The following is a 26,988-nucleotide window of genomic DNA, read 5'->3' on the forward strand; positions in this document are numbered from 1 at the left end:
CCGTTCCCATACGACTCTGCTCCTGCTGTGCCGTCCAGGGTTCCAGCTCAGTGGTGACCTCCTGCCTCCCTGTGCTTCTGCCGTGCCTTCCAGGGTTCCAGCCCAGCGGTGTCTTCATTCCGTGCCAGCATTTCCAGTTTTTCTCTAAGTTCCTGCTGTCATCTCAAGTTGTGACTGTTTCCTGCATCTGTTGCCTTGGCTGCCACCACGGGTTTCATACCAATCCCTGCGATGGTCCAGAGGGTCCACAGACTCTTCCCAAAGAGACTCTTCCCACTTGTCCACGCACCCCTGTGTGTGACAGTATGTCAGGCTCCAGGGGTAGTGGACTCACTGGACCCCTGCAGATGATGACGTAAGCTGACACCTGTGACCGGAATCTAAACGGCACCTGGTTTTCACCATATCCCGCCGCAAAGCGTGTTGGACTTGCTGCGATGAGGGACAACCGCGACTTGGTCTGTGGTGGCAGCCAAGGCAAGGTACACAGACGTCAGGCAGAATCGTAGTCAGGGACAGGCAGGAGGTCAGGACAGGTTGCACGGGAGGTCAGGGACGTAGCAACAGGTCAGGGCAAGCGGAACAGGAACAAAGTCAAACACAAAACCGGGGTCACAATGGGAAATTGATGAACAACCGCAAGGCAGGGTGTGCGGGGAGAGGCTGTGTTAAATAGCACTGGCCCTTTAAATCCTCTGAAGGCGGCGTGCATGCTCTAGAAGACAGGGAAGCGCGTGCACAGCCGCAGGACCGGAAGCAGGAGCGAGGAGGGGTAAGTAGATGTCGCAGGGCATATGGAGAGGCACGGGGGAGCGTGCGACTCTAGACATGTGCAACACCCCTGCCAACGTATAGGCAAGGGGGTAGTTGTGAACAGGGCCCTCTAATTGTAAGGATCCATCTGGTGAGCCTGCACAACTCACCTAAGGAATGATGCAGGGAGATCTCAGGTAATCTGCAGCTGTAGCCTCTTCCTAGAAAGGTAATAGTTAAATGGGTGTAAGATGTTATCCAATCAGTTGGCTGTATTGTAAACTGGAGTATGATTGGAGAGGTGCCACCACCTTAACAGGGGCAGTATAAAACCACTCCAGTACCAGAATCTGCTGTTGACCATTTAGGCCAGTTGCCTGCTACCTGTTGTTCAATAAAGAACTGCTAATTTGCACAATGTTGCCTCTGTCTGATCCCTGGATATGACTATCTACAACCACGTGCTTCCCCATCCATTACCCAGGGACTTATCTTACAGACATTCAGGGGTTGCCCCAGGGAGAACCAGTACATCAGCCTCTACCTCCATATTTTTTGCACACACCACTTGCTGGAGACAAGGCAGTAGGACAGCCCTCCGGTCCCCATACCAAGCACCGTGACATCAGCACGCCCTAGGCCACAATCGCCAGCCACTCCGGGATTCTGGGCCCCGGTTGCCTCCAGGCCCGAAGAAAAGGCTAGGCCCCGGTGGGGGATGTTGCAGATGGGTCGCAGGAGCACCCGTGACTGTGTGTGTATATATATATATATACACATTTGTCATTGTTGCATTGTATGAAAGGGTGTTGTATACAAAGTAAGAATAATAAAGGTGTATGGTATTAATAAAAGGTATAATAAAAGGACATATTTTATTTTTGAGACTGCAGCCCCATGATTTCATTTGTGTTTTTGAAATGCATTGCAACCGCATCAGCAAAATGGATCAGCAAATGCATTGTGCACAGGGCACATAATGATAGGGCATTCCTAACAGGGTATTATTTCTAATAATCAATTTAGTTTAGGTACTATCAGGTAATTTATTCAAGGGAAATCTAGAATATATTATAATACATTTGGAGGAGCGCACTGGATTTTTTAATTGTGGAGGAGAATGTTGTCAAATGTGGTGTGAGGGTATATATTATTTATAGCTCTGTAATTCAGTTGACATTTTAGTGTAAGTGACTGTGGTATTTTTATGGGTGCAGTGTAAGATATGTGCTGCCGGGAGGTGAAGACATCTGGTGAATTTGTTGGCAGACAAACCATGGCCAAGAGAAGAAATAACGAAGTCCCTGATGGAACAAATCATCACCTGTAATGTCTATGTCACTGATTGATACTAGTATGTAAGACAACATCCGCATGTGTAATATCATTCAGACTTTGCCTTCTGATTGGGAGCCGATACCGCAGTTTGAGGATGTCATCAATTATTGGTAAAGTTGTTACCATTTTTTAATATGGTTGTAGATGCTTTTTTAAATGTTTTTGTGTTAATTCAGTAGACAGCGGTGACAGTAGTAGACAGTGGTGAGGAAGTAGTTTTCATAGAAGGATAGCGCCTTCCCTGGGTGTGTTTGCTCACAGATGAAGTGGGCTGCTTTACCCCTTCCAGTCAAGTGATATGTGAAAAGGGGCAGTTTACTGTGTGTTGTAAGAGTCTGGACATAAGTCAGTACTACGGGTCCCCGATGCAAAGTAAAAACAGAAGCTTAGGCTTGCATTGGGCTAAACACAATGGGGCTCATTTACTAAGGGTCTGTCGGATTTTTTTCCGATTTGCCCTGAATTTGGCGCACACGATCGGATTTTGGTGCCTCGGAGCCGGCTTGCAAGCGACAGAAATCGGGGGGTGTGGCCATCGGACAACGTGACAGATTAGGACAACGCGCAAGATTTATCATTTAGAATTGTGTTGCAAGACATGCACTTATAAGCACCAGGAAGAACTCCTGCGGACCTCAGCGGGGAAGTAATGGGTGCAGGAACGCATGATCTTCATAAATCGCGGCAGAATTCATCCTCGTCGGACCGTCCGAATCAGGGTTCGCGACAAGACCAGATAAGTAAATTTGCCCCAATGTGCATGAGTTTAACCCCTTAACGCCGAAGCCACTTTTCACCTTCCTGACACGGTCCATTTTTTCAAATCTGCCCTCTGACACTATAAATGGTTATAACTTTGGAACGCTTTAACATATCCAAGTGCAGAGGAAGTATAAATAAGCATTATTTGGTCTATCATCGACCCCAGCAATATGCAACTATTGTCACCATATTACAGAGCCCACATATAACCTTATGCTGAGCTATTTTCGACAAAAATTATCATGAATTGGTATATAAATTGGCATCCTTATGCAAAATGAGTGTTGTGCCTGCTACTGTTGCACCTTTCTGTAATAACCCTCAAACAAGAAATTTAAGCCTGTGTCTAGCCTTAGAGTATGCATCCATTTGAGTATGTGGCTTTTTTACTTCATTTCTCATACATAACTTTGATTCCTCCAATATTCAACATTTTAGATTAAAAAAAAAAGGAAAATCTTTACCATTACGTCCATTTTGTCTCAGTGTATTTGAAGAAAGTTGAATAGAGCTACCATATCCAATATTTTGTGGAAAATGCAGATCTTCTAAATTTACATCTGTGCTTAGTCTTGCAACTTCAAGCTCTGTTAATAAATTGGAATAAAAATTAAGGCAGTTCAGAAAACTTTTAAGCTTAAGTCAATTCCAATGCAATTCGGCAATAGATGTTTTTAGAAAGAAATACACAAGGATACTTTAATTGATCAATTATTCCACAAGCCACATTTGGACTGACCTGCAGCCATTCTGAATCTTGGAAAATAAAGAATAAATTTGACTATATCTATAATGTCAAAACTTTAATATTTTGTTAAAGGAACACTCCAGTCACAGCTAATTCACTGAATTCTTTCTTCTATAGGGCCTGAAGAAAGGAGCATGACTCTAGGTTCTAGCAAGGTTCTAGAAATACAATGAAATGAGTCACGCTACTCCCTTCAGGTCCTGCACCATGCATTATTCGATCAATTAGCTCTGACTGTAGTGTTCTTTTAATAGGCTTGGTCCAGATCATGGGTAACTAGTCTTGATAATTACATAGTAATTGTAAACTACAGTCATATAACAAACAGAGGACAGAACTGGGTTTTCACAAATGCATGCTGGAAACATGCATTGGATAAATGTATGTAAGAATGTATGAATTCATCTTTTAAGACCGTGCATGTTTTTTTTTTTTATAACAAATGATTTACATTTTTAATCAAGATTCACAACTACAGTCATGGCCAAAAGTTTTGATGTTTTTATCACATACAGAAATACAAGTGCAATCATATTATGAGCAACAAAAGCTTTTATTGACATTTAGAATGAGTTAATGCAGTTAATTTGCTTTATGGCAAGGTGCTCCATCATGCTGGAAAAGGCATTGTTGACCACCAAACTTCTCTTGGACAGTTGGGAGAAGTTTCTCTTGAAGGACATTCTGGTACCATTCTTTATTCATGGATGTGTTTTTAGGCAAGACTGTGAGAGAGCCGATTCCCTTGGCTGAGAAGCAACCCCACACATGAATTATTGCAGGATGCTTTACAGTTGGCATGAGACAAGACTGGTGGTATCACTTAGCTTGTCTCACAGTGACTACAGTTGTCTCCACTTTTGGATCATCCTTTTCCTCTTCTCCCTCTAATCCATCAAGCTTCTCGTCTTATCTGCATGACTTGGAGTATGGCTTCCAAGCTGTGCACACATAAATTCATACTTGATGTGATCATACATTACGTGAGGTTTGCAGACACGTTCACACTGGTCTGGTTTCAGCCTGTTCAGATTTTTGGTAAACTTCTGGGGCAGTATAATTATATTACACTCATGGAAGCCAACACCACAGTTTTGCAACTTCCGGTCTTGCTCTTGAAACTTAAAAAAAATGTACATCCCATTCACTTTTCTTTGTAAAAACTGTGGACCCACAGTATCAGATATCAATCTTCACCTCATGCTTCTGCAATATGTGTTGTTTCACATCATCTCTATTTATAAAAGACATATGACAAATACAGCATTCATATAACTTTTTACCTAAACCAGTTATCATTTTATGTTTGTTTTTGCTTTTGGCAATGTACGCACTTGTATCCTTTGAACAATGCCTCAAGTGCAGCAGATGTCTGGTCTCCGTTATATGTGTCTCTAACTCTTACTTGAGACTTCTCAACCAGTGACTGACACAGGTCATCATCACATCCTCCAGATTCTGTGGTAGGACGGCCTCTATTAAAACACATATCACTAGGAGGCCAAAATAAATTGTCAGGCTCTTTGTAGGCCTCATCACCATTAGCAGCCTGGTTTACAATCTCAGCACTTACAGCCATTTGGTTAGGGCTTAGCACAATACAGCCGTTCAGATTCTTCAGTGCACTCTTTACTCTGAGCTGGAGAGGAACCATGTGCAACATCCCCCACCAGGCCTAGCCTTTTCCGGTGACAGGACACTTGTGTTGGCACTTCGGATGGTGTGCACGTGATCGGCAGGCTCCTTGCCAGCGTGCACTAGAATCCAAGATGGCCGATTAACCCTCTTCCTTTCTTGGCTGCCACCATGCCTCCTTCTCCAAAGTACTTCAAGCCACACGCACAGGGGGCGGAGCTTAACAAGAAGCCTGGGTTTCCAGCCAGTGAGGATTTTGGCGGGCTGGAAATTCTTGCACAACATAGTCTTTTTTTAAAGGTTAACGCTTGCAGTGCCAGATGTAGCAGAGCTGTGGGAATGCTGTGGTCACAGTGCTTGGTATGGGGACCGGAGGGCTGACCTACAACCTGGCAGGTCTCCAGAAGGTGGTGTGTGCAAGAAATATGGAGTCAGAGGCTGATGCAATCCTTTCTCCCTGGGGCAACCCCTGAGGTGTCTGTAGGATGAGTCCATGGATGGGGAAGCCCGTGGTGGTAAACAGCCACATCCAGGGATCAGACGGAGGCAACGTTGTGCAAATCAACTTACAGTTCTTTATTGAACAGCAGGCAATGTCCAGAAATAGGAAACAGCAGATTCTTTAGGCTGGAAAGGTCATGGACAGTTGGCCTGCAGGAAAGGTGCATGCAGCCTGATAGTAGATGCAGGCTGGTTCCAATTGAACTGAGTCCAGGTGGTGGAAGCTGCAGTTCTGGGCTTAAGTCTCCAGACTTGCCCTGTGTGCTAAGCACTAGGCCTGAGGCACACAGGGCAAGTCTGGAGACTTCCTGGTATTAAATGCTGTGACATCACTGAAGGTGTGCTGCTCACTCTCTCTCTCTTGACTCTGCTGAGAGTTTCTCCAAGATGGAGTCTCTCACTTTTATACTCCCTCTGTTCAGGTGGTAGCACCTCTCCAATCACCTTCTAGCTTGCAAAACAGACACATCATTGGATAATTACATACACCAGTTAAGTGTTGCCTTGCCATCTACAGCTGCAATTAACTATATTCAGATTCTAGAACCTTCCTAGAGAGGTGATCAATCTTCCTAACAGCTCCTGACATGGAGAGGGTGCTACTCGCAACTACCAGCATGCCTACGCATTGGCAGAGGTGTTGCACATGGTCAATATCATGTACACAAGCTTCGCAATAAACCATTAGGGCAGCATTGCCATCTAGTTTGTGATTGGTAACAGTCAATTTATCAGCGGTGCAATCTTTGTCACAACAACCCACAACCTAGGGGCACACTTGAGCTAACCCCATTATTACAATTGCCTCCAACTTTACCTGCCTGTTCACACTTTGCATTTACCTGAATACGTGGTGCGATTCAAGTATGGGTTAAAGGCAGGTTATTAACAAAACATGACAATTACTTCAGTGTCAATGGTCCGCGGCCGCACTTCAGTCGGATTTTCCAACATTTTTGGGTTTTGCATAGCTGTTTTAGCAGGGGATTGTGTCACACGTGATCAGATTTTGGCGCAGCGCCACCGGCTTTTATGCAACAGAAATCGAGGGCATGCGGTTTGACGATTCAACTTGTTCAGACTGAGCATGGGATTTAACATTCAAATTGTGTTGCAATCTTATGCACTTACATACACCAGGAAGAAGAAGGTGAACTCTATCGGAGTGGGGAAACGACACGTGCAGGATATCAGGTGCACAAGCTTAGTGAAGCGCGGCACAGTGCGTTATCGTCGGACAATGCACTTTCGGTGACCTCCTCCGGACAGGTAAGTAAATGTGCCCCAATGCATGGGATTCATTGTTATCACACAGTCCATTAGATTCTACAGCTGTATCGTCCCATTCTGTGGTTCAACCAATCAGACTGCCACACAGTGAGACTCCATCCAACATCACCTCAGAGAATTTTGTCTATGACATTGTCCTACTGAATTGTGGACAATGAGGTGCACTGACATGCACACATTTGCACCTCCAACATGGCTCCTTCCACACAGATGGGACATGCACATTACCCATAGCAACCACCTCTTTACGCTACAGTAGAGACTTTTCCACACTTTTCCACTTGGCAGAAGGACATCCAGCCACACAACAGTCCATTTTAAGGCATCTGCATACCTGATCCAGTTGGTTGTCCTTGGTAACGGCCTACACCATGTTTTTCAATGGATTTGCAGACACACCACAGGCCTCCTAGCAGCAATAGGCAGTGTGAGGCATGCGGGTGGAAACACTCCTGGTGTAGTAGAACCTCCATGTTATCTAGAAGTCTGTATATCCAGGGACCTCTGTAGTTGCTCCCATGAAGCCTCATATTTCACACTTCGACCTCTGCCAGGTCACTTTGGGAAAAACCTTTCAGCCTTTCAAGGTCTTCCAGCCACATAATTTCCCACAAGCGTCTCTCAAATTCATCCATTGGACCCATAGCAAGAATTCAGGCAAAACAGCAATGGTCTCTTCATGTCTCTCTCCTCAGAGACAAGCTTTCTATTTAGGCTTTTTGCAGCGCACAGTGTTACCAGCATCAATCACCAGTCTCTGGGTCAGTGTTGCTCCGCTCAGACACCAAAAGCTTTAGAGACAGTCTGGCAAATGGGGCAACTGGCCCTTTAAATCCTGCTGCAACACAGTTCCATAGCTCCCAACCGTCCCGATTTTGACGGGACTTTCCCGTTTTTCGTACCCCTGCCCCGCGTCACGGGCAGCTATGATATTGTCACGCATAGTAAATACTTTGAAAGTCTGAACTCACAGTACAGAATGGCTTCTACACACATCGGGAGGGAATCCTTTTCAGAGAAGTGTCGGGCTTAGCGCAGAGCAGGGACCACGTCATCAGCTTCAGATCTGTCCATATATGGTCGCTGCATCTCCTAGGGTTCCCCAGAGCAGACATTGGGAGGGAATCCTTTTCAGAGAAGTGTCGGCTTAGCTGAGTGAGCAGAGACCACGTCATCAGCTCAGATCTCTATCTGTCCATATATGGTCTCCAGGTCTTCCCCAGACACAAGCTCTTTATATAATTAAATTAAATAAAGTTTTGGCCAGGCTGAGATTCGAACCTGGGACCCTCTGCACCATAGACAGGAGCCTAACTAACTGAGCTATAAGCCCAGTGATACAGAGCTGGGGATTTCTGGTAACTAAGACATGTTATCTGCCATTTACACTGTGACACAGACTAATGCACTGATATATAGAGAGGGATCTTCTCAGAGATTATTATTGTAATTATTGAGACTATTATTATTATTATTATTATAAATTTTATTATTATGGAGATGATTATCAATAATGGTAAAAATAATAATAATCATCTCAATAATAATAATAATAATAATAATAGTCTCAATAATTACAATAATCTGAGAAGATCCCTCCCTATATACCAAGGCAGTATATAGTTCTACGCGTGCCGCCATTTTGTCCCTCTTTCCTTTTCCCAAATGTTGGGAGGTATGCAGTTCTTGTGCTATATTATGCCATAGCATACCCCCACCATATATAAGGAATTAGGTCTGGGATCGTCATCTCTAGGAGTAGACGGGCACAATTCACCAGCACACCAGTAAATTCACTGTCCACACTGTGTGATTTGGAAGGCAGCAAAACAAAATAAACAAAACAGCAAATATAAAGCCTAAGCCTCTACGGCTTTCACTACACACCCAGAAAACAACTCACAGTATCAGTTCACTGCCTCAGCTCCACAGGCCTTTGATGTAGCCTGTCTCTCCCCCAGGGTGGAGCCAATCTGGGAATTCTGCCCCTGGTAGTTGCGCAGGACTTCCAGCAGGATGCAAATTAATCCTCATTAGTGGCAAAAAACTAAGCTTTCCCACATCCATCCATTCATTCAATACCAAAATCTACTATAGTGGCAGCTACCCTGCCACAAAATATACAGGGAGTGAGTGTGCTAGGCTACAAGTAGCCAAACACACAGTACAGTATACACTCACCAGCCACTTTATTCGGTACACCATGCTAGTAACGGGTTTTGCCTTCAGAACTGCCTCAATTCTTCGTGGCATAGATTCAACAAGGTGCTGGAAGCATTCCTCAGAGATTTTGGTCCATATTGACATGCTGGCATCACACAGTTGCAGCAGATTTGTCGGCTGCACATCCGTGATGCGAATCTCCCATTCCACCACATCCCAAAGATGCTCTATTGGATTGAGATCTGGTGACTGTGGAGGCCATTTGAGTACAGTGAACTCATTGTCATGTTCAAGAAACCAGTCTGAGATGATTCCAGCTTTATGACATGGCGCATTATCCTGCTGAAAGTAGCCATCAGATGTTGGGTACATTGTGGTCATAAAGGGATGGACATGGTCATCAACAATACTCAGGTAGGCTGTGGCGTTGCAACGATGCTCAATTGGTACCAAGGGGCCCAAAGAGTGCCAAGAAAATATTCCCCACACCATGACACCACCATCACCAGCCTGAACCGTTGATACAAGGCAGGATGGATCCATGCTTTCATGTTGTTGACGCCAAATTCTGACCCTACCATCCGAATGTCGCAGCAGAAATCGAGACTCATCAGACCAGGCAACGTTTTTCCAATCTTCTACTGTCCAATTTCGATGAGCTTGTTCAAATTGTAGCCTCAGTTTCCTGTTCTTAGCTGAAAGGAGTGGCACCCAGTGTGGTCTTCTGCTGCTGTAGCCCATCTGCCTCAAATTTCGACGTACTGTGCGTTCAGAGATGCTCTTCTGCCTACCTTGGTTGTAACGGGTGGCGATTTGAGTCACTGTTGCCTTTCTATCAGCTCGAACCAGTCTGCCCATTCTCCTCTGACCTTTGGCATCAACAAGGCATTTCCGCCCACAGAACTGCCGCTCACTGGATGTTTTTTCTTTTTTGGACCATTCTCTGTAAACCCTAGAGATGGTTGTGCGTGAAAATCCCAGTAGATCAGCAGTTTCTGAAATACTCAGACCAGCCCTTCTGGCACCAACAACCATGCCACGTTGAAAGGTACTCAAATCACCTTTCTTCCCCATACTGATGCTCGGTTTGGACTGCAGGAGATTATCTTGACCATGTCTACATGCCTAAACGCACGACATGTGATTGGCTGATTAGAAATTAAGTGTTGGACAGGTGTACCTAATAAAGTGGCCGGTGAGTGTATAGCAGGGGAATGGAGGTAGGCTACTGAAGGATTAAGGGTGGGGGGGGAGGTTCAGTATTTAAAATTTCGCCTCAGGCAGCAAATGTGCTAGAATCTGACGCAACACCATCCCCAGAGTGGGCATCTTCACCTGAACAACATAGCATGGCTCCCACGACAGATAGGAGACCTCCGACCTCCGATTTGTACTATCACTAACCAACAGGATCTACCCACCAAGGAGGACTTTAAGTCTTTAATTCCTGAAGTCAAATATGACATGATATCCAGTCTATGACATAGAAAATTAACAATCTGGAAGCAGAGCAGGTGGACTCAAGGTATCAGATTTTTGAAACACAACATGTCTTACACTCTCAATCTTCTATGTTACAAGATATGGCCAGGCATCTGGAGGACCTTGATAACAGGGGCAGGCGTAATAATATACAGGTACCTGAGGTGGAGGGAAAATACGATGTCCGCTCCACGCTGCAGGCCTTATTCTCAACACTATTAGGGGAGCCTGAGACACAGGTCAAGCTTGATAGAGCGCACAGAGTGTTGAGGCCTAAATCGTTATCGGCAAACCCGCTGGATATTACCTGCTGTGTGCGATTTTGAATTGAAAGAGCGCCTCATGTCTTCTGCAAGGATAAATAGAGATTTTACTTTCAATGGCGATGAAATACAGCTTTACCAGGATCTATCGGGGATTGCCCTACAGAAGAGGAGTATCCTACGACTGTTGCTGAATATTCTCCGTGATAATAATATCTCTTACCACTGGAACAGCAACACTTTCCACGACTGAGGATTTACAGGAATTCTGCAACATTTGGAACATGCCGACTCCACGGCTGGACACCTGGGATCTCCTTCCTCCACCGATGCCTCAGCTGCAGAATAGAAGCCAATCGCAGCAAAAGAGACGACGGCCATGAACCAGAGCTTCCTCACAGGACTCTTACGACTCTTGGAACATTAACCTTGATATATATCCTTTAAAGTTATCTTTCCTGATAGTCTGAAAGGGGTCATATATGTTTGTGCATCCAGGGTACCCCCCTCCTTTATTATTTACCAATAATATGCACTATTGCATCGGGGTACATCTCCCAGTGTCTAGTGATATTCAAAAGTTTTCCTTTTGTCTTTTTCAACCTTGTTTAGCATTGTATTTGAATTGTTCTTTCTGTACAGAGGGTTCCATTGCCAAGTTACCCCTACTAGGTGGGTCTTCCATGGATCCTACCGTCTAGACCCGCCGAGTTCTTATAGGAGGTGGCAACTCCGGGTCAGCCCACTGTATTCCCCCACCTCAGGGGAAGACTGGCTGAACAGATCCACATTAGGGACAGGAGGCTTCTCCTCTTCCTGGTTATAGAATTGCAATTTTTTCCTTGTTTTCCTTTTGGGTTTCTTTTTCCTCCTTTTTTCTTTCGTTCCCCCAGTTTTTGTTGATTGTTTGTCTCGTCTTGTATGAGTCCTGTCCTCCCCTGTCTCTCCGTCTTCTATCCTTTGTGTTTCTGCTACTTTAGGGCTCAATAAACAGATGTGTTCCCTCTCCTTCATACTGGAGGCACGCTACACAGCCTGTAAACAATCCCTCATGACTGGAGGTCCCCTCCTGGCGCAGGCCGCACAGGTGTGTATTGTACACCCCACTCACACGTACTTGTTAGTTAGCTCATCATAGTCTAGTTACTGACACTGAATATAAAGGGGCTCAATTCAGCTCGAAAGCGGAGTTTCGTGCTTAATGAGTTGAAAAGCTGTAGGGAAGATCTTGCAGTTCCTGCAGGAGACACGCTATGATGCCACAGGGAATTTCAACTTTGCTAGGCATCTCTGCCCTGTTTCTTATAAGGCCTCCACAGACAATAAGAAAGCGGGAGTAGTGATCCTATTTTCGACCTCTTGCTCCATTGTTCCTGAATCTGTGACGTCGGGCCCCAATCACCGTTATATTATTGTTCAGGGCAAAATGTTCGGTTCACCCATACTTCTTTGCAATATACACTCACCGGCCACTTTATTAGGTACACCTGTCCAACTGCTCGTTAACACTTAATTTCTAATCAGCCAATCACATGGCGGCAACTCAATGCATTTAGGCATGTAGACATGGTCAAGACAATCTCCTGCAGTTCAAACCGAGCATCAGTATGGGGAAGAAAGGTGATTTGAGTGCCTTTGAACGTGGCATGGTTGTTGGTGCCAGAAGGGCTGGTCCGAGTATTTCAGAAACTGCTGATCTGGGATTTTCACGCACAACCATCTCTAGGGTTTACAGAGAATGGTCCAAAAAAGAAAACATCCAGTGAGTGGCAGTTCTGTGGGCAGAAATGCCTTGTTGATGCCAGAGGTCAGAGGAGAATGGGCAGACTGGTTCGAGCTGATAGAAAGGCAACAGTGACTCAAATCGCCACCCGTTACAACCAAGGTAGGCAGAAGAGCATCTCTGAACGCACAGTACGTCGAACTTTGAGGCAGATGGGCTACAGCAGCAGAAGACCACACCGGGTGCCACTCTTTTCAGCTAAGAACAGGAAACTGAGGCTACAATTTGCACAAGATCATCGAAATTGGACAGTAGAAGATTGGAAAAACGTTGCTTGGTCTGATGAGTCTCGATTTCTGCTGCGACATTCGGATGGTAGTGTCAGAATTTGGCATCAACAACATGAAAGCATGGATCCATCCTGCCTTGTATCAACGGTTCAGGCTGGTGGTGGTGGTCTCATGGTGTGGGGAATATTTTCCTGGCACTCTTTGGGCCCCTTGGTACCAATTGAGCATCGTTGCAACGCCACAGCCTACCTGAGTATTGTTGCTGACCATGTCCATCCCTTTATGACCACAATGTACCCAACATCTGATGGCTACTTTCAGCAGGATAATGCGCCATGTCATAAAGCTGGAATCATCTCAGACTGGTTTCTTGAACATGACAATGAGTTCACTGTACTCAAATGGCGTCCACAGTCACCAGATCTCAATCCAATAGAGCAGTGATGGCGAACCTTTAAGAGGCTGAGTGCCCAAACTACAACCAACCCACTTATTTAAATGCAGGGCATTTTAAGCAGGAACATGTTGAAACCTGTTTTGTCGCTGTTTTTAATTGTATCTGGGTCCTGAGGACACCATTACAGTTGAAAGAAAGAGGAGAAATTCAGATTATCTTTGTAGCTTCCTTCCAGGGTCCCCTGAAAAGGAAGAACTGTGGGGCCCAGAGCAGGAGCTCCAATGACGCAGCCTTGTCTACACCTCCTGTAGTCCTGAGCAGCTAAGGATGTGTAGCTTCATAATAGCCCTGAATAGCAGATCCTGTGTGGCCAGGGACTGCAGGATGAGGTTTTGAGTCATGTTTGGAAACTCTGTGCTGAGGGTAGCACAGGAGAGCCTGAGTGCCCACAGAGAGTGCTCCGAGTGCCACCTTTGGCACCCGTGCCATAGGTTCGCCACCACTGCAATAGAGCATCTTTGGGATGTGGTGGAATGGGAGATTCGCATCATGGATGTGCAGCCGACAAATCTGCGGCAACTGTGTGATGCCATCATGTCAATATGGACCAAAATCTCTGAGGAATGCTTCCAGCACCTTGTTGAATCTATGCCACGAAGAATTGAGGCAGTTCTGAAGGCAAAAGGGGGTCCAACCCGTTACTAGCATGGTGTACCTAATAAAGTGGCCGGTGAGTGTATATGCCCCTAATACGTCCCAGGGCTGCTTTGTCACCAACGCCAACCGACTGGCAATTAACCCTACTCCCGCAACTAGGTCACAGAATACTTCTACTGAGGGAGTATTTTCAGTTTAATTATGATTCAATCCCCTTTACTCCTATGATGAGGGAGGCCCACAAAGCGTTTTTTCGAGGTCATTGCATAGAGCAGGGAGCTAGATTAAATAAGAATAGGATCCACATAGAAAAGGAATTGAAGAAGGAGATAGGTAAGCAGGAGGTGGCACTGCTGGCTAAACCCACCAGGTTTTCCCCAGGCAAAGATACTATGAACAAGGGAATAATCGAATAATCCTCACCCCCTTTTAGCAAAACAATTGAGGGAAAAAAGGGATCACCAAGTACCCCATGTTATACTGGACTTTAGGTGGGGCCTACTACTTGACCCGAGGCAATTGCATCTTGCATCCATGATTTTTACTGTACTCTTTGCCCTACCTCCGGATGAGGGCCTTAGAAAGGCAATTCTAGTGTAATTTCTGGAATCCTGCTCCCTCCTCGTACTCCCCTCAGAGGCTATTGAAGCACTTAGCTCAGAACCAACACCAGAAGAGATCGATGAGGTGATAAAGGGAAAGCCTAATGGGAAATCCCAGGGCCCAGATAGACTTACATATCTATACTATCAAACCTTCTCCTTGTGTTGTTTCCCAGCATGACGAGCGCTTTTTAAAAAGGCAAACCTATACCTACAACCCTTACTAACTCATATATTACGCTTATCCCTAAACCTGGGAAAGACGCAGCTGATTGTGCCAACTATAGGCCGATCGCACTTTTAACCACTTAACGACGTAGCCCTGTTTCGTTTTTGCGTTTTAATTTTCTGCGTAACAAATTACACTTCAATTTAATATTCCATGTCGAGTACTGGGAAGCGGGAAAAAAAATTCCAAATGCAGCGAAATTGGTAAAAAAAACCCTGCATGTGCGCCGTATTCTTGTGGGCTTGGATTTTACAGATTTCACTGTACGCCCCAAATTACATGTCTACTTTATTCTTTGGGTCGGTACGATTATGGGGATAACAAATTTATATAGGTTTTATAATGTTTTCATACATTTGAAAAAATTAAAACCTCCTGTACAAAATTTTTGGGGGGATTTTGCCATCTTCTGGCGCTAATAACTTTTTATACTTTGGTGTATGGAGCTGTGGGTGGTGTCGTTTTTTTGAGGATTTTGACAACATTTACAATGATATCATTTTTAGGACTGTGCGACCTTTTGATCACTTTTTATAGAATTTTAAAATTTTTTTTAAATGGCAAAAAAGTGCCATTTTCGACTTTGGGTGCGATTTTCCGTTACGGGTTTAAACACAGTGAAAAAACGTTATCATATTTTGATAGATTGGGCATTTTCGGACACGGCCACACCTAATGTGTTTATTATTTTTACTGTTTATTTATATTTATATCAGTTCTAGGGAAAGGGGGGTGATTTGAGTTTTTAGGTATTTTTATTATATATATTTTTTTTTTATTTTATTTTTACTATATTTCAGACTCCCTAGGGTACATTAACCCTAGGTTGTCTGTAAGATCCTATCATATACTGCCTTACTACAGTAAGGGGTAAGGGGTTAAACACAGATCTGAAAATATTCACAAAGCCTGCTTCAGTGGATCCCTCAATTCATTCACAAGGGCCAGGTGGGGTTTGTACTATGTCGGCAGGGTGGCGACAACACTAGGAGGACAATTGATCTTATAGACTTAGTCAATAAACAGTGCGACCAGGCCCTTATTCTTAGCTGAAACATGCTGGAACATATTGGAATAAGAGGTCCCTTCCTCCAGGCTCTAAGGGGGTTATATTCAAACCCCACAGCTGAAATCAAGCTTCCACACGTGTCCTCTCCACCTCTGCGGATACGAAATGGTACATGCCAGGGTTGTCCTCTCCTGTTCATACTTAGCCTCCATCATCCGACAGGACCCCAATATCCGTGGTGTTACACTCAGAGACAAGGAATTTAAATTGGCACTATTTGCGGACGACACCTTACTCAACATAACTCAACACCTAATCTCCCTGCCCAATTTACAAGCATGATTATTACAGTATAGCCGCCTCCCTGGTTATAAGGTTAACACCTCCAAGACAGAGGCCTTGCCTCTTAATCTCTCACAAACACTGGTAGATCAACTCCAGACCACATTTAAATACAACTGGAAGACTGACCCCTTCCTATAATACACAGTATGGCAGAACTGTCCTGGCCACTTCCGATAAATAAGGACCTTGCTTGATAACTGGAGTAGCCTTCTCCTGTCCCTCTTTGGCAGGATAGCAGCAGTAAAAATGACTGTCTTGCCTGAGCTGCTTTTTTAACCTTTTGAAACGCTACTGTTGGTAGCCACTAGGCTCTTTGAGGTCTCTACAGCTGTCAATCCTACACTTTATATGGGCCAAGAGGACACACAGGATCTCTAGGGCTGTCTTGATCTCCCACAAATCCAGGGGAGCTTTGTCGGTACCGGATATAATTAGGTATTATTGGGCAACTCACTTCCGGCGTATTCTGGCCTGGGGGCATTCTCTAAATGGATGGAGATCGAGAAACTGTGGCTGACCCCTTTCCACCCTAACTCCTACCTTTGGTCCAAAGATGCACCCTCATTGCCTAGCCCTCTATTTAGGCCCTATTTCTCTCACAGTAAAACTCTGGAGAGCTTGTTTGAACAGATTCCCTCTGGTGTCTCAGTGATCACCTATACACTCCCTCTATGCAGCATACAGGAACTGTACAGGAAATCAAACCCTGGCATAATTATTCAGGTTTGCAGACATTGTGGACTATTGAGACAGGAAGATCATGCCCTTTGACATCTTGCAAGACAAATTTCACCTGCCGCCTTCTGCCAACCTCCATTATATATGCATTAGACACTTATTGCAATCCTTGGACAGCACCGAGACGTTTTCAATAACCACTATATTCGAACATATTTGCAAAACTGCTACTCACACCTCAGGCCTCATATCAGATATTTACATGATACTACTGCATCCGGATACAGAAGAACCTATCACACATCCAGAGACAAAAAACGACAACGCTCATAGGGTGATATTGTCCAGTATCAGGTGTGTGATATAGTGAGTTGGTGCTCACTTGATCGGCATATTGCACAACTCTAGTTTAGGCGTGTGGGGTAATGGTCAGAGGTGCAGGCGGTATCTTTAAAATTTCTAAACTCCGAGTCCTGGACCAGTTCGGGGTCAGATAATAAGTTCCAGGCTTGCTTACAGCAAGACCAGTAGTTCTCCAAAGAATGTTATTAATATTAAAAGGATGGTTACTTAAGAAATAGTGGGGTGACAATACTCAAAGATGAGAGGGTTTCATCACACATCTAGAAAATATTATCTGTTACGTTCTTGTGTGCCCTGGATGCTCCGTTGTGGCTCAGCTCACGATATTTTTGCTCCGCCTCCGTTGTCTCTGTCGCTTCTTGGTGCTCGTATTTATAATATATAGTAATATCCTTCATAAGTATAACATTTGCCGCACACTTTTGTGTGGGCCCACTTTTTAATATGTCTAGCTTCAGACATTAAGCACTTTAGACGTCAGCACGATGTATGATATACCTCGACAAGTTTTTAAACCTGCCACTTTGGGTTTATAACTCCTTTTTTAGATGTTTGACACTTCAAATAGAAAATGTTTGTAGCTATATTGCTTTCTCACAGTATCCCGCTTTTGCTTTTGACACTACTTACCCGTATTAGATCTATGCACTTTGTAGATATGGGAAATTCCTGAATACGTTCATATGTTCCGTCGTGGATTTCTTATATATCTCACCTGATTTTTTCACCGATACTTACTATGCTTGGAGTCCTACAGCCCTACAGATATTTACTATGATTGGAGTCTCACAGCTATACATTGTTCTTCCACGCCAATACTTGTGTTTTCTATTATTTTTTTTGGTAGAAATTTCATTTTAGGTATTCTATGCAATATTAGATACGTTTCTTTCACTTATTGATGTTTCCTCGTCGATTGGAGCTTGGTGCATCCCTCTTGGCTGCACTATTGTGTAATTGCGAAATTGCTGCATATATTAGTACCTGGGATTATCTCCAATATGTAATGTCTGTAATATATCCATACTAGTTCTTCTGTATCTACAACGTTCGATACATATACTCTTTGGTCATCTTTCTCGCTATAGACCAATCCAACCTATAGACATGGGGAACTAGTAGATTTGCTCATATGTTTCGCCGTGGATCTTTTGTAAATTTCACTGTATCTTTTATTGATACTTACCATGATCATAGCCCTGCAGCTATATTTATTTTTCTTTTCTCGTCGATATTTGTGATATTTCTTACTAGTAGGGTTTCCATTTAGGCATCGTTTATAATGTTAGTTACACTCTATTCACTTATTCACTTATGCACATAGTAACGCTCTTCGTCGGCTGGAGCTTGGTTCATTTTATGTCTGTTGTACATACTCGTTGGATAACCTTTATATATTTCGCTTTAGTTCAAACCATGATTATCGCCGCTTTGTTATTTGTTATCTACTTTTTATTATTTTTCATTTTTTGCTCTACTCTGTATTAGGATACCAAAGTATACTAACTCATGTAGATGATATATTCTAATTTGATGGTGATCCCCTTTTTTTGAGACCTTCGTATTAGTCCTGCGCCGTTAGAGCTGGTGAAACGCAGATTTTACCTGCTATACTGGCCATTTCCGGCCTTTTGGAACGCATTACCCTCTGTTCGGTTCGGGAGGCGAATTCCGGAAGGCGCGTCACCGGATGTGACGTCACGATAGAGCGGAAGTGGGCTGTGCCGCGGCGGAGTGTTCAGGGTACATAAGCATATCACTTGCTCAGTGCTGACATCCCCTGACGAAGCCCGCCGAGCCGGGCGATACGCGTGGGGCATCTCTCTCTCCCCGGATCGCACCTTTTTAATTGGTAATGTAACTTTGCACTTTATGTATTTATTTGCTGCTATTGGACCTTGGTATACACTGATTGTATGATATAATATATTTTTTGATATATATATACATTTTTTGATATTTCCAACTATATTCCTTGGTCCTAGCTTATATCTGTGTGCACTTTTTACAACTTTTTGCTTATGTATTGTATTATTTACGGTTTGTATACCGTTTATGCATGAGGTTGCTCTGGGGAGCCTTTGTGATATGCACCCAATCCTTTTTTGGGTTTTTAAGTATGTTTTAAATGTTATACTAATAAAGTTTATATTTTGTCATCTATACGCATCTCGTTTTTCTCTCACATGATTCTAATATTAAAAGGATCGTACAGGTACACAACACTTTTCGGGGATCAACAGCCACTAACAATTATTATAACTTTTCCAGACAATATAATCAGTCAATTTTACCTCCACGATCCTTACTCAGTAACACTCAATTTCCGATTCACAAATACATATACAAATATTCTTTGTTTATACATCTAATAATTCACAGGGTCTCGGACCACTCGTTCTAGGTCACCACACACACAGGCGCCATCTTTTGGGTTCCCTCTGCCTCTGTGGGCAAGCACACACATTTTAGCCGCCCGCCATTGCTTTGGTTTCCTCCGCACAACACACAGACGCACACTTTCACGCACCCGATACTCAATCACCGTGACTATTTAACCTGCACGCTGCCCCACGTGCCCTACTCCTGGGCCGAGCATACTATACTATCCAGGTCCAGTACCTTTATTACTTAGCCATCAACAGAAATTGTTCTGTCTATTTATTCATTTATGCATTTAGGAAATCCAACTACCTATTAATTTATTATTTTTATCTATTTATGCCATCCAACTTAGACATGTTATCACTCCATGTGTCCCTCTGGAGCATTACAATTACTTATCAATTCATTTAGTTATTGCTTTAATTATCTATTTATCCATATATGGAATCGACCATTGACAGGATTTAATGGTATATGATTTATGTATTTTTAATATCAACAATTTCATATGTTATGTATATATCAATTTTTTGCATTTATTTTATATGTATCAATTGTCTATTTTTGTACGGACGGACAGTACAAGGATCTCTCCAAAGATCTTTTTATGCCAAGGTCTGTGACCAGGACCAGTGGGCATCCCCGATGACAAGAGGAAAGACAATTCTACCATCAACATAGACAAATGTTCTTTACTGTGAGAGCAGTGAGACTATGGAACTCTCTGCCACAGGAGGTTGTTATGGCGGACTCTATGTACTTGTTCAAAAGAGGCTTGAATGCCTTTCTGGAGAGAAAAATATCACGGGTTATGGGGATAAAATATTCATCTAATTCTTAAAGATTGGACATGATGGTCTGTTTCCGGCCTTATATACTATGATACTACTTTTCATTCATGTCAGTAAATAATTACACATTCATTCCCATCTACCTACTATCCACTGGACCTAACATCATCTACGTTTATATTTTTACATACATGTTCCCTGTCATTTATCAACCCAAAGATCTATAATCTTACTTGAAAAAGGGAACGTTTGATCCCCGAACCACGTTGTGTACCTGTATGATCCTTTTTATACTTATAAAATTCTTTGGAGAACTACTGGTCTTGCTGTGTGCCTCCTGTCCTTGACTCCCCTGAACCTATCACACATCCATATATGGCCAAGTAGGAGGGCATAGTGGCCTCCCACCAATAACGCAAGAAACATGGCAACTGATTTGGCGAAATTGACTACCGTATATACTCGAGTATAAGCCGAGTTTTTCAGAACAATCTTTTATCCCTTGTGGCTATGAAGAATTAGGGGTTAAAGTGACCTTTTTAGGAGTGCTTTGTGGAAAGTACAGACCTGTGAGTCTAACATTGGTAGTTGGGAAAATATTTGAAGGGTTTATTAGAGATGTTATCATGGAGTATCTCGCTCGGCACAACATTAATTGTGCTCTAGACTGGACCTGGGGTTGGCAGTAAATGTTGTGTATCTGGACTTTTCCAGGGCATTTGATACATCCTAGAGGAAAGGCGGTTCTACCATCACCATTGACAAAGGTTCTTTACTGTGTGAGCACTTATACTGGAACTCTCTGCCACTCATACGCACCTATAGACTCAAAAAATCAGGCTTCCAGTAGAAACACTAAGGGGTGGGTTTAAATATCATTTTCTCACACTCACTCATTTTTATAATATTGTAGTGTAACTGGAAAAATATATTTCTCTCAGGGGACTCATCAATTTCTGCATGTGAGGTCTTTTTTCCACTAAATAAGGTGCATATATGTAATGGGCATGCCGATGCATTATTCCCATTTGCTCTGCACCCCTCAGACATACATCGCATCACTCATCTGTGGGGCCTTAAATTTAATTAGCTCCAAACATACAGCATATTACGCCACATTGCATCTCGGGTTTGGGTGTAGGTATAGGTTCGCTGCCATATACCTTTATATCCACTAGGTCCCTGCCTGACGCATTTCTACACTGCCTAACATAAACAGTGCATCATCAGAAGCTTACAACACTGAACAGGGATAGATATTGCAGATGCAACAGACATACAGTCACATTTCTAGGGTGCATCTGCTGGCATTATCTGACACTGTTTGAGGCCGCACGCACGGCATGCACATGCTCAGTATATAAAACAAAGATCCCACCCACTTAGGCGGGGTCCCGGACCGGGAGGACCAATAAGGTAACATCAGGGGAGGCTCTAGTCCGGAGGCTTGCCCAGTGGCAGCCAATGATACCGCTGTCTCGATCTCCAATCAGGGAGAGCCGAGGCTCAGAGAAACTCCTCGGACGCTGCTTATCCTGCGTGCAGCCTATGCCAATCAAGGTTCACTGAACAGCCCCCACACTGGCATGTCATCAGATAAATCCCCCTATGCTTCTGCAATTAATAAATTGCCTGGTCTTAAAAGTCTGTTTGATGACCGTACTTGTCCCTGATCTGGTCAGTGTAATTGATCGGCATGCCTTACATCCCCCACATTTGTGGGTACCTGGGGGGGGTTTAGGTAGTCATGTGTCACAGGTGCTAGTTTCCAGATAACTATGGCCCAACTTATCACTCAGATTTTGTCCCCCTACTGTAAGTGATCTGTGGATGCTCTTCCACAAGATCCCCCACATCTGGATCCAGCTGCAACATTTTCCAATGTGTGGAAAAAATGTACTTCTGATCTTTGGCTTCAATAGGGATTCCCGATTGATCTGAATGGCTTTTTGATGAGCATTCTTTAGAACATAATCAGGGTAGCCCATGATCTTATAAACCTTGATCTTAGATCAGAGGCTGCAGATAAATATTTATTCATGTCAGAACAGTTTCTTCTCAAATGGAGATATTGCCCCTTGGTGATGCCCTGCTTTAATGTTTTCAGATGACAACTTTTCAAATTAAGTAGGGAATTTGTGGCCGTAGATTTCCTGAATATTTTTGTGGAGAGTCTCGCTGTTTCCGATTTTTCGATTGACAAATCCAGAAAGAATATCTTATCCATATGGATTTCTGCTTTCAGGAAAAGGACAACATTGTTAGTATTTAGTCTCTCCGCAAATTCTTTGAACAGGCCCCCAGAGCCCTGCCACTGGATCAGAACATCATCTATAAATCGGACCCATAAAAGTATATGGGATGTGAATTGTTCCATTTCCTCCTTGAAGACAAATTCTGTCCCACCAGCCCAGGAAGAGATGTGGCAGCACAAGGCTCCCCATTGCCACTCCCCTAAGCTGGTGGTAGAAGCTCTTTCTTTTTAAGGAGGGAATTATTAATGATGTTTTATTCTTATTTCAGGCAGAATCAAGTAAACACACGTGAACGTTAATCTTACAATGGTTTTTTTTTAAGTATAATAGAACTCTCTGAAACAGATGTTGTTGATGTCTGATAATTTGAACCTGTTCAAGAGGGGCCTTGATATTAGGGGTCAGGAAATAGTTTTCAGCTACAGATGCAGAGGGTGCATGTACTTCTGCAAAGTGAAAGTCTTAACTACAGCTGCTTCTATATTCTGCCTTCAGCTGACAGGTTGTAGAAGGGCAGACTTCAAACCCGACTTCAATTTTATGAACCCTTTCACATTGAAACACAATTATGGTGTCATATTAAATGGGAGAGCCCCCCCCTCCACCTTTTAATATGATATAAGGATTGTGTATGGATGCTTCATAGAACCGGAGATTACAATTGGAAATAGATAGCTGTACGTAAAAATAAGAATTTTTTAGTACAACTTTTAGGGTGGACATCTCTGGTTCTCTGAAGTATTCATACACAATCCAGATATTTGGGTTAAAGTTTGCCACGGTCATGATATTTATAAATGTCCTTTCTGCACAGTGCATGTAATATGTAATACAAAATGAAAGTTATGGCAACATCTACCTGATGCTGGTGGGTAGGATTAAAATATGCAAAATGATGTTATTGCCAACACTCTAGTATATTTACGGAGTATGTCCAGTCTAATAAAATATTAAATTAAATTATTAATTTCATTCACTTTTTTATGGGGTTGTACATTCACAAGATTGGCAAGGGAAATCTAGAAAGCTCCTGCTGATACATAACATAAATGTGATTAACATAACTCGTTTCACTGTATTAATTCTTTCACTGGAGGCGCCTGAGAACAGCTAATTAGTGTGGATCCTGTTATCAGATCTGATATTGATGGCATGTATTACGTGTAATAAAACTTTGATTCTTTAGCTATCAAACTTACATTCATATACTATATACAGTATATGCAAATCCATTCCCCACTCGACAAGAAAATGAAAGAAACTTACGAATATTTTCTGTGTTTTCTCTTACAATGTCCGTTTTAAGTAGATTATCAGCTAATACAAATGCTCCTTCTTCAACTGTGTCAAGAAGCATTGTGGCTGCTCGCACTTGGTCTCTGTCTGTTAAGTCTTGCCATGCCTCCTTAGCTTGTGGCTGTAGTAGATTGTTAACAGTCTCAACCATTGCCTGTAAAATAAAATAAAGTTAGGATCTATAGGTTTAATTGCAAAAACACATCCCAAGACACTAAAAATCTCATGTTCATATCAGTAATAGGCCCTCTGTTGGTATAGAAAACCAGGGGTGTCCTGCAATGACATGATAATCCCTCTTTTTGTATAACAATTTAAATAATTTACAGGTATGGTGCAGTATGACATAAGGCTAATGTTAACACACCTTTAAGCCACATTGCACCACATTGCAAATCAAGGCTGCATATGATAACAGTATCATATACCAGATTTGCCTTGCTTTCTACGTTTAGCAGAATATATATATATATATATATATATATATATATATATATATATATATATATATATATATATATATACCGTATATTCCGGCGTATAAGACGACCTGGTGTATAAGACGACCCCCCTACTTTCCTGTTAAAATATAGAGTTTAAGATATATTCGCCGTATAAGACTACCCCTTTTCTAACGCATACAAAACACCGGTAAAAATTAAAAAAAAAAACAGATTTGAATTTAACATGGTCCTTTTTTTAATTTAAATTCTTATGACATGCAGGTATATAGCAGGAAAACTGTCACTCATAAACATAAGGCATTTGTATGTCTTATGTTTACAACCTGATGGTAACAACATTACCATCGTCCATTTTACTGTAAATGTTACCATACTGTACCTTAAATTTTTATTTTATTAAATATTCCATGCCATGTACTCAGAAGCGGGAAAAAAATTCCAAATGCAACGAAAATGGTGAAAAAACGCATTTGCGCCATTCTCTTGTGGGCTTATATATTACGTCTTTCACTGAGTGCCCCAAATGACATGTCTACTTTATTCTTTGGGTCGGTACGATTAAGGAGATACCTAATTTGTATAGGTTTTATAATGTTTTCATACATTTACAAAAATTAAAACCTCCTGTACAAAAATTATATTTTTGATTTTGCTAACTTCTGGCACTAATAACTTTTTTATACTTTAGTGTACGGAGCTGTGGGTGGTGTCATTTTTTGGGAAATTTGATAATATTTTCAATTATATCATTTTTAGGACTGTATGACCTTTTGATCACTTTTTATAGATTTTTTTATATTTTTCAAAATGGCAAAAAAGTGCCATTTTCGACTTTGGGTGCTATTTTCCGTAACGGGGTTAAACGCATTGAAAACCCGTTATCAAATTTTGATAGATCGGGCATTTTCGGATGCGTCGATACCTGATGTGTTTATGATTTTTACTGTTTATTTATATTTATGTCAGTTCTAGGGAAAGGGGGGTGATTTGAAATTTTAGGTTTTTTTATTATAATTTTTTTTTAACTTATTTTTATTTTTATTATTTTTCAGACTCCCTAGGTTGTCTGATCGATCCTATCATATACTGCCATACTATAGTATGGCAGTATATGGGGATTTTCCTCCTCATTCATTACAATGTGCTATCAGCACATTGTAATGAAGGAGTTAAAACGAAATAGCCTCGGGCCTTCGGAAGACCGGAGGCTACCATGGAGACGGATTGCCGCCCCCGATGACGTCACGGGGAGCGGCGATCCCGGGTAAGATGGCGGCGCCCATGCTCCGCTATCTTTTTGAGGCTGCCGGCAGCTTTGTCGGCCATCGCTGTGAAAACACCCACGATCGGTGCTAGCACCGATCGCGGGTGTTACCAGTAAGCCTTTGCTGCAATATGCAGCAAAGACTTACCGGCTATGGAGAGGGCTCAGCCCGTGAGCCCTCTCCATGCAGCGCGTCCCGACCGCCGCGGTGAAAACACGGCGGGCGGTCGCGATTACCGGCGTATAAGACGACCCCAGACTAGACAGAAGATTTTTCTGTCTTCAAAAGTCGTCTTATACGCCGGAATATACGGTATATATATATATATATATATAATATACCGTATTTTTCGGCCTATAAGGCGCACCGGAGTATAAGGCGCATCTCTAATCAATGCCTGCTAAGACATCTAGGTTCATATATAAGGCGCACTGGAGTAAAAGGCGCAGGATCAAATGCAGTACCTAAAAATGACCAGCAGGTGGCAGACCTGTGCACAGTGCAAGCCAGCTACACTTCCCAGGAAACTTGTCTTCAGCGTGTCAGAGAGCTCTGATCTCAGAGGTATGGCTGCTGGGGGTTAATGCAGGGTGATGCAGCAGGGGTTAAGCGGTCTCCCTCTGCCCCTTCTCCTTCCCTCCTCAGCCAGGGTGTTATTCCTGTGGGGTACCCTGTGGCTCCTTCTCTTTCCCCTGTTACAGGGCTGTCAGGTATGGGGGATTGTTTACTGATGATGATGATTGCCTCGTGGTCGGCACTATGGCAGCTCCGGTCTCTCCGTGCTAGGGGAGGGCAGGATGGGCACAATGTTAGTTGTGGTGCCAGGGCACTTCAGGAGCTAGGGACACTGTATACTGTGTGGGAAGGTGCAGGAAATGTCTAGGGATGGAGCTATTAAACACTAGTAAATGTACAGTACATCTTGTCTGTAGTACATTTCTGTATAAGTTCATACATAAGGCGCACCGGCCTATAAGGCGCACCATTGATTTCTGAGAAAATTAAAGGATTTTTGGTGCGCCTTATAGGCCGAGAAATACGGTATATATATATATATATATATATATATATATATATATATATATATACACACAAAGTCTTTCCTCTCATTTTCTTAAAGAGAATTTTCTCTTTACAGACTGGGAAGACTTTTCCGCTTATAGAGCTCACTCATCAAATTAAATATTATGCAGGTATAGAAATAGCTAGTCTTAAAGGAGTATTCCCACGAAGACAAGTTTCTTAAATATACTCAGGATAACAAAATAACACATTCTCTATTTCAATGTTATTAATATGTTATT

General features: G+C 42.8%; 1 protein-coding gene across 12 annotated transcripts in view; it reads right to left on the bottom strand.

The window, feature by feature from the left end:
* ADGRL3 (adhesion G protein-coupled receptor L3) overlaps positions 1 to 26,988 on the bottom strand; it is a 1,100,912-nt gene that overhangs the window by 567,280 nt on the left and 506,644 nt on the right. For all 12 annotated transcript variants that reach the window (XM_072113828.1, XM_072113827.1, XM_072113826.1 and 9 more), the window contains 2 exons: positions 23,926 to 24,109; positions 3,318 to 3,440 (listed from right to left, as the gene is read on the bottom strand). In XM_072113828.1, the coding sequence (XP_071969929.1) occupies positions 3,318 to 3,440; positions 23,926 to 24,109 (307 nt within the window). The remainder of the gene's footprint in view (positions 1 to 3,317; positions 3,441 to 23,925; positions 24,110 to 26,988) is intronic.

This window comes from Engystomops pustulosus, chromosome 1, assembly GCF_040894005.1.
Source record: "Engystomops pustulosus chromosome 1, aEngPut4.maternal, whole genome shotgun sequence".
In the NCBI taxonomy this organism is placed as follows: domain Eukaryota; kingdom Metazoa; phylum Chordata; class Amphibia; order Anura; family Leptodactylidae; genus Engystomops; species Engystomops pustulosus.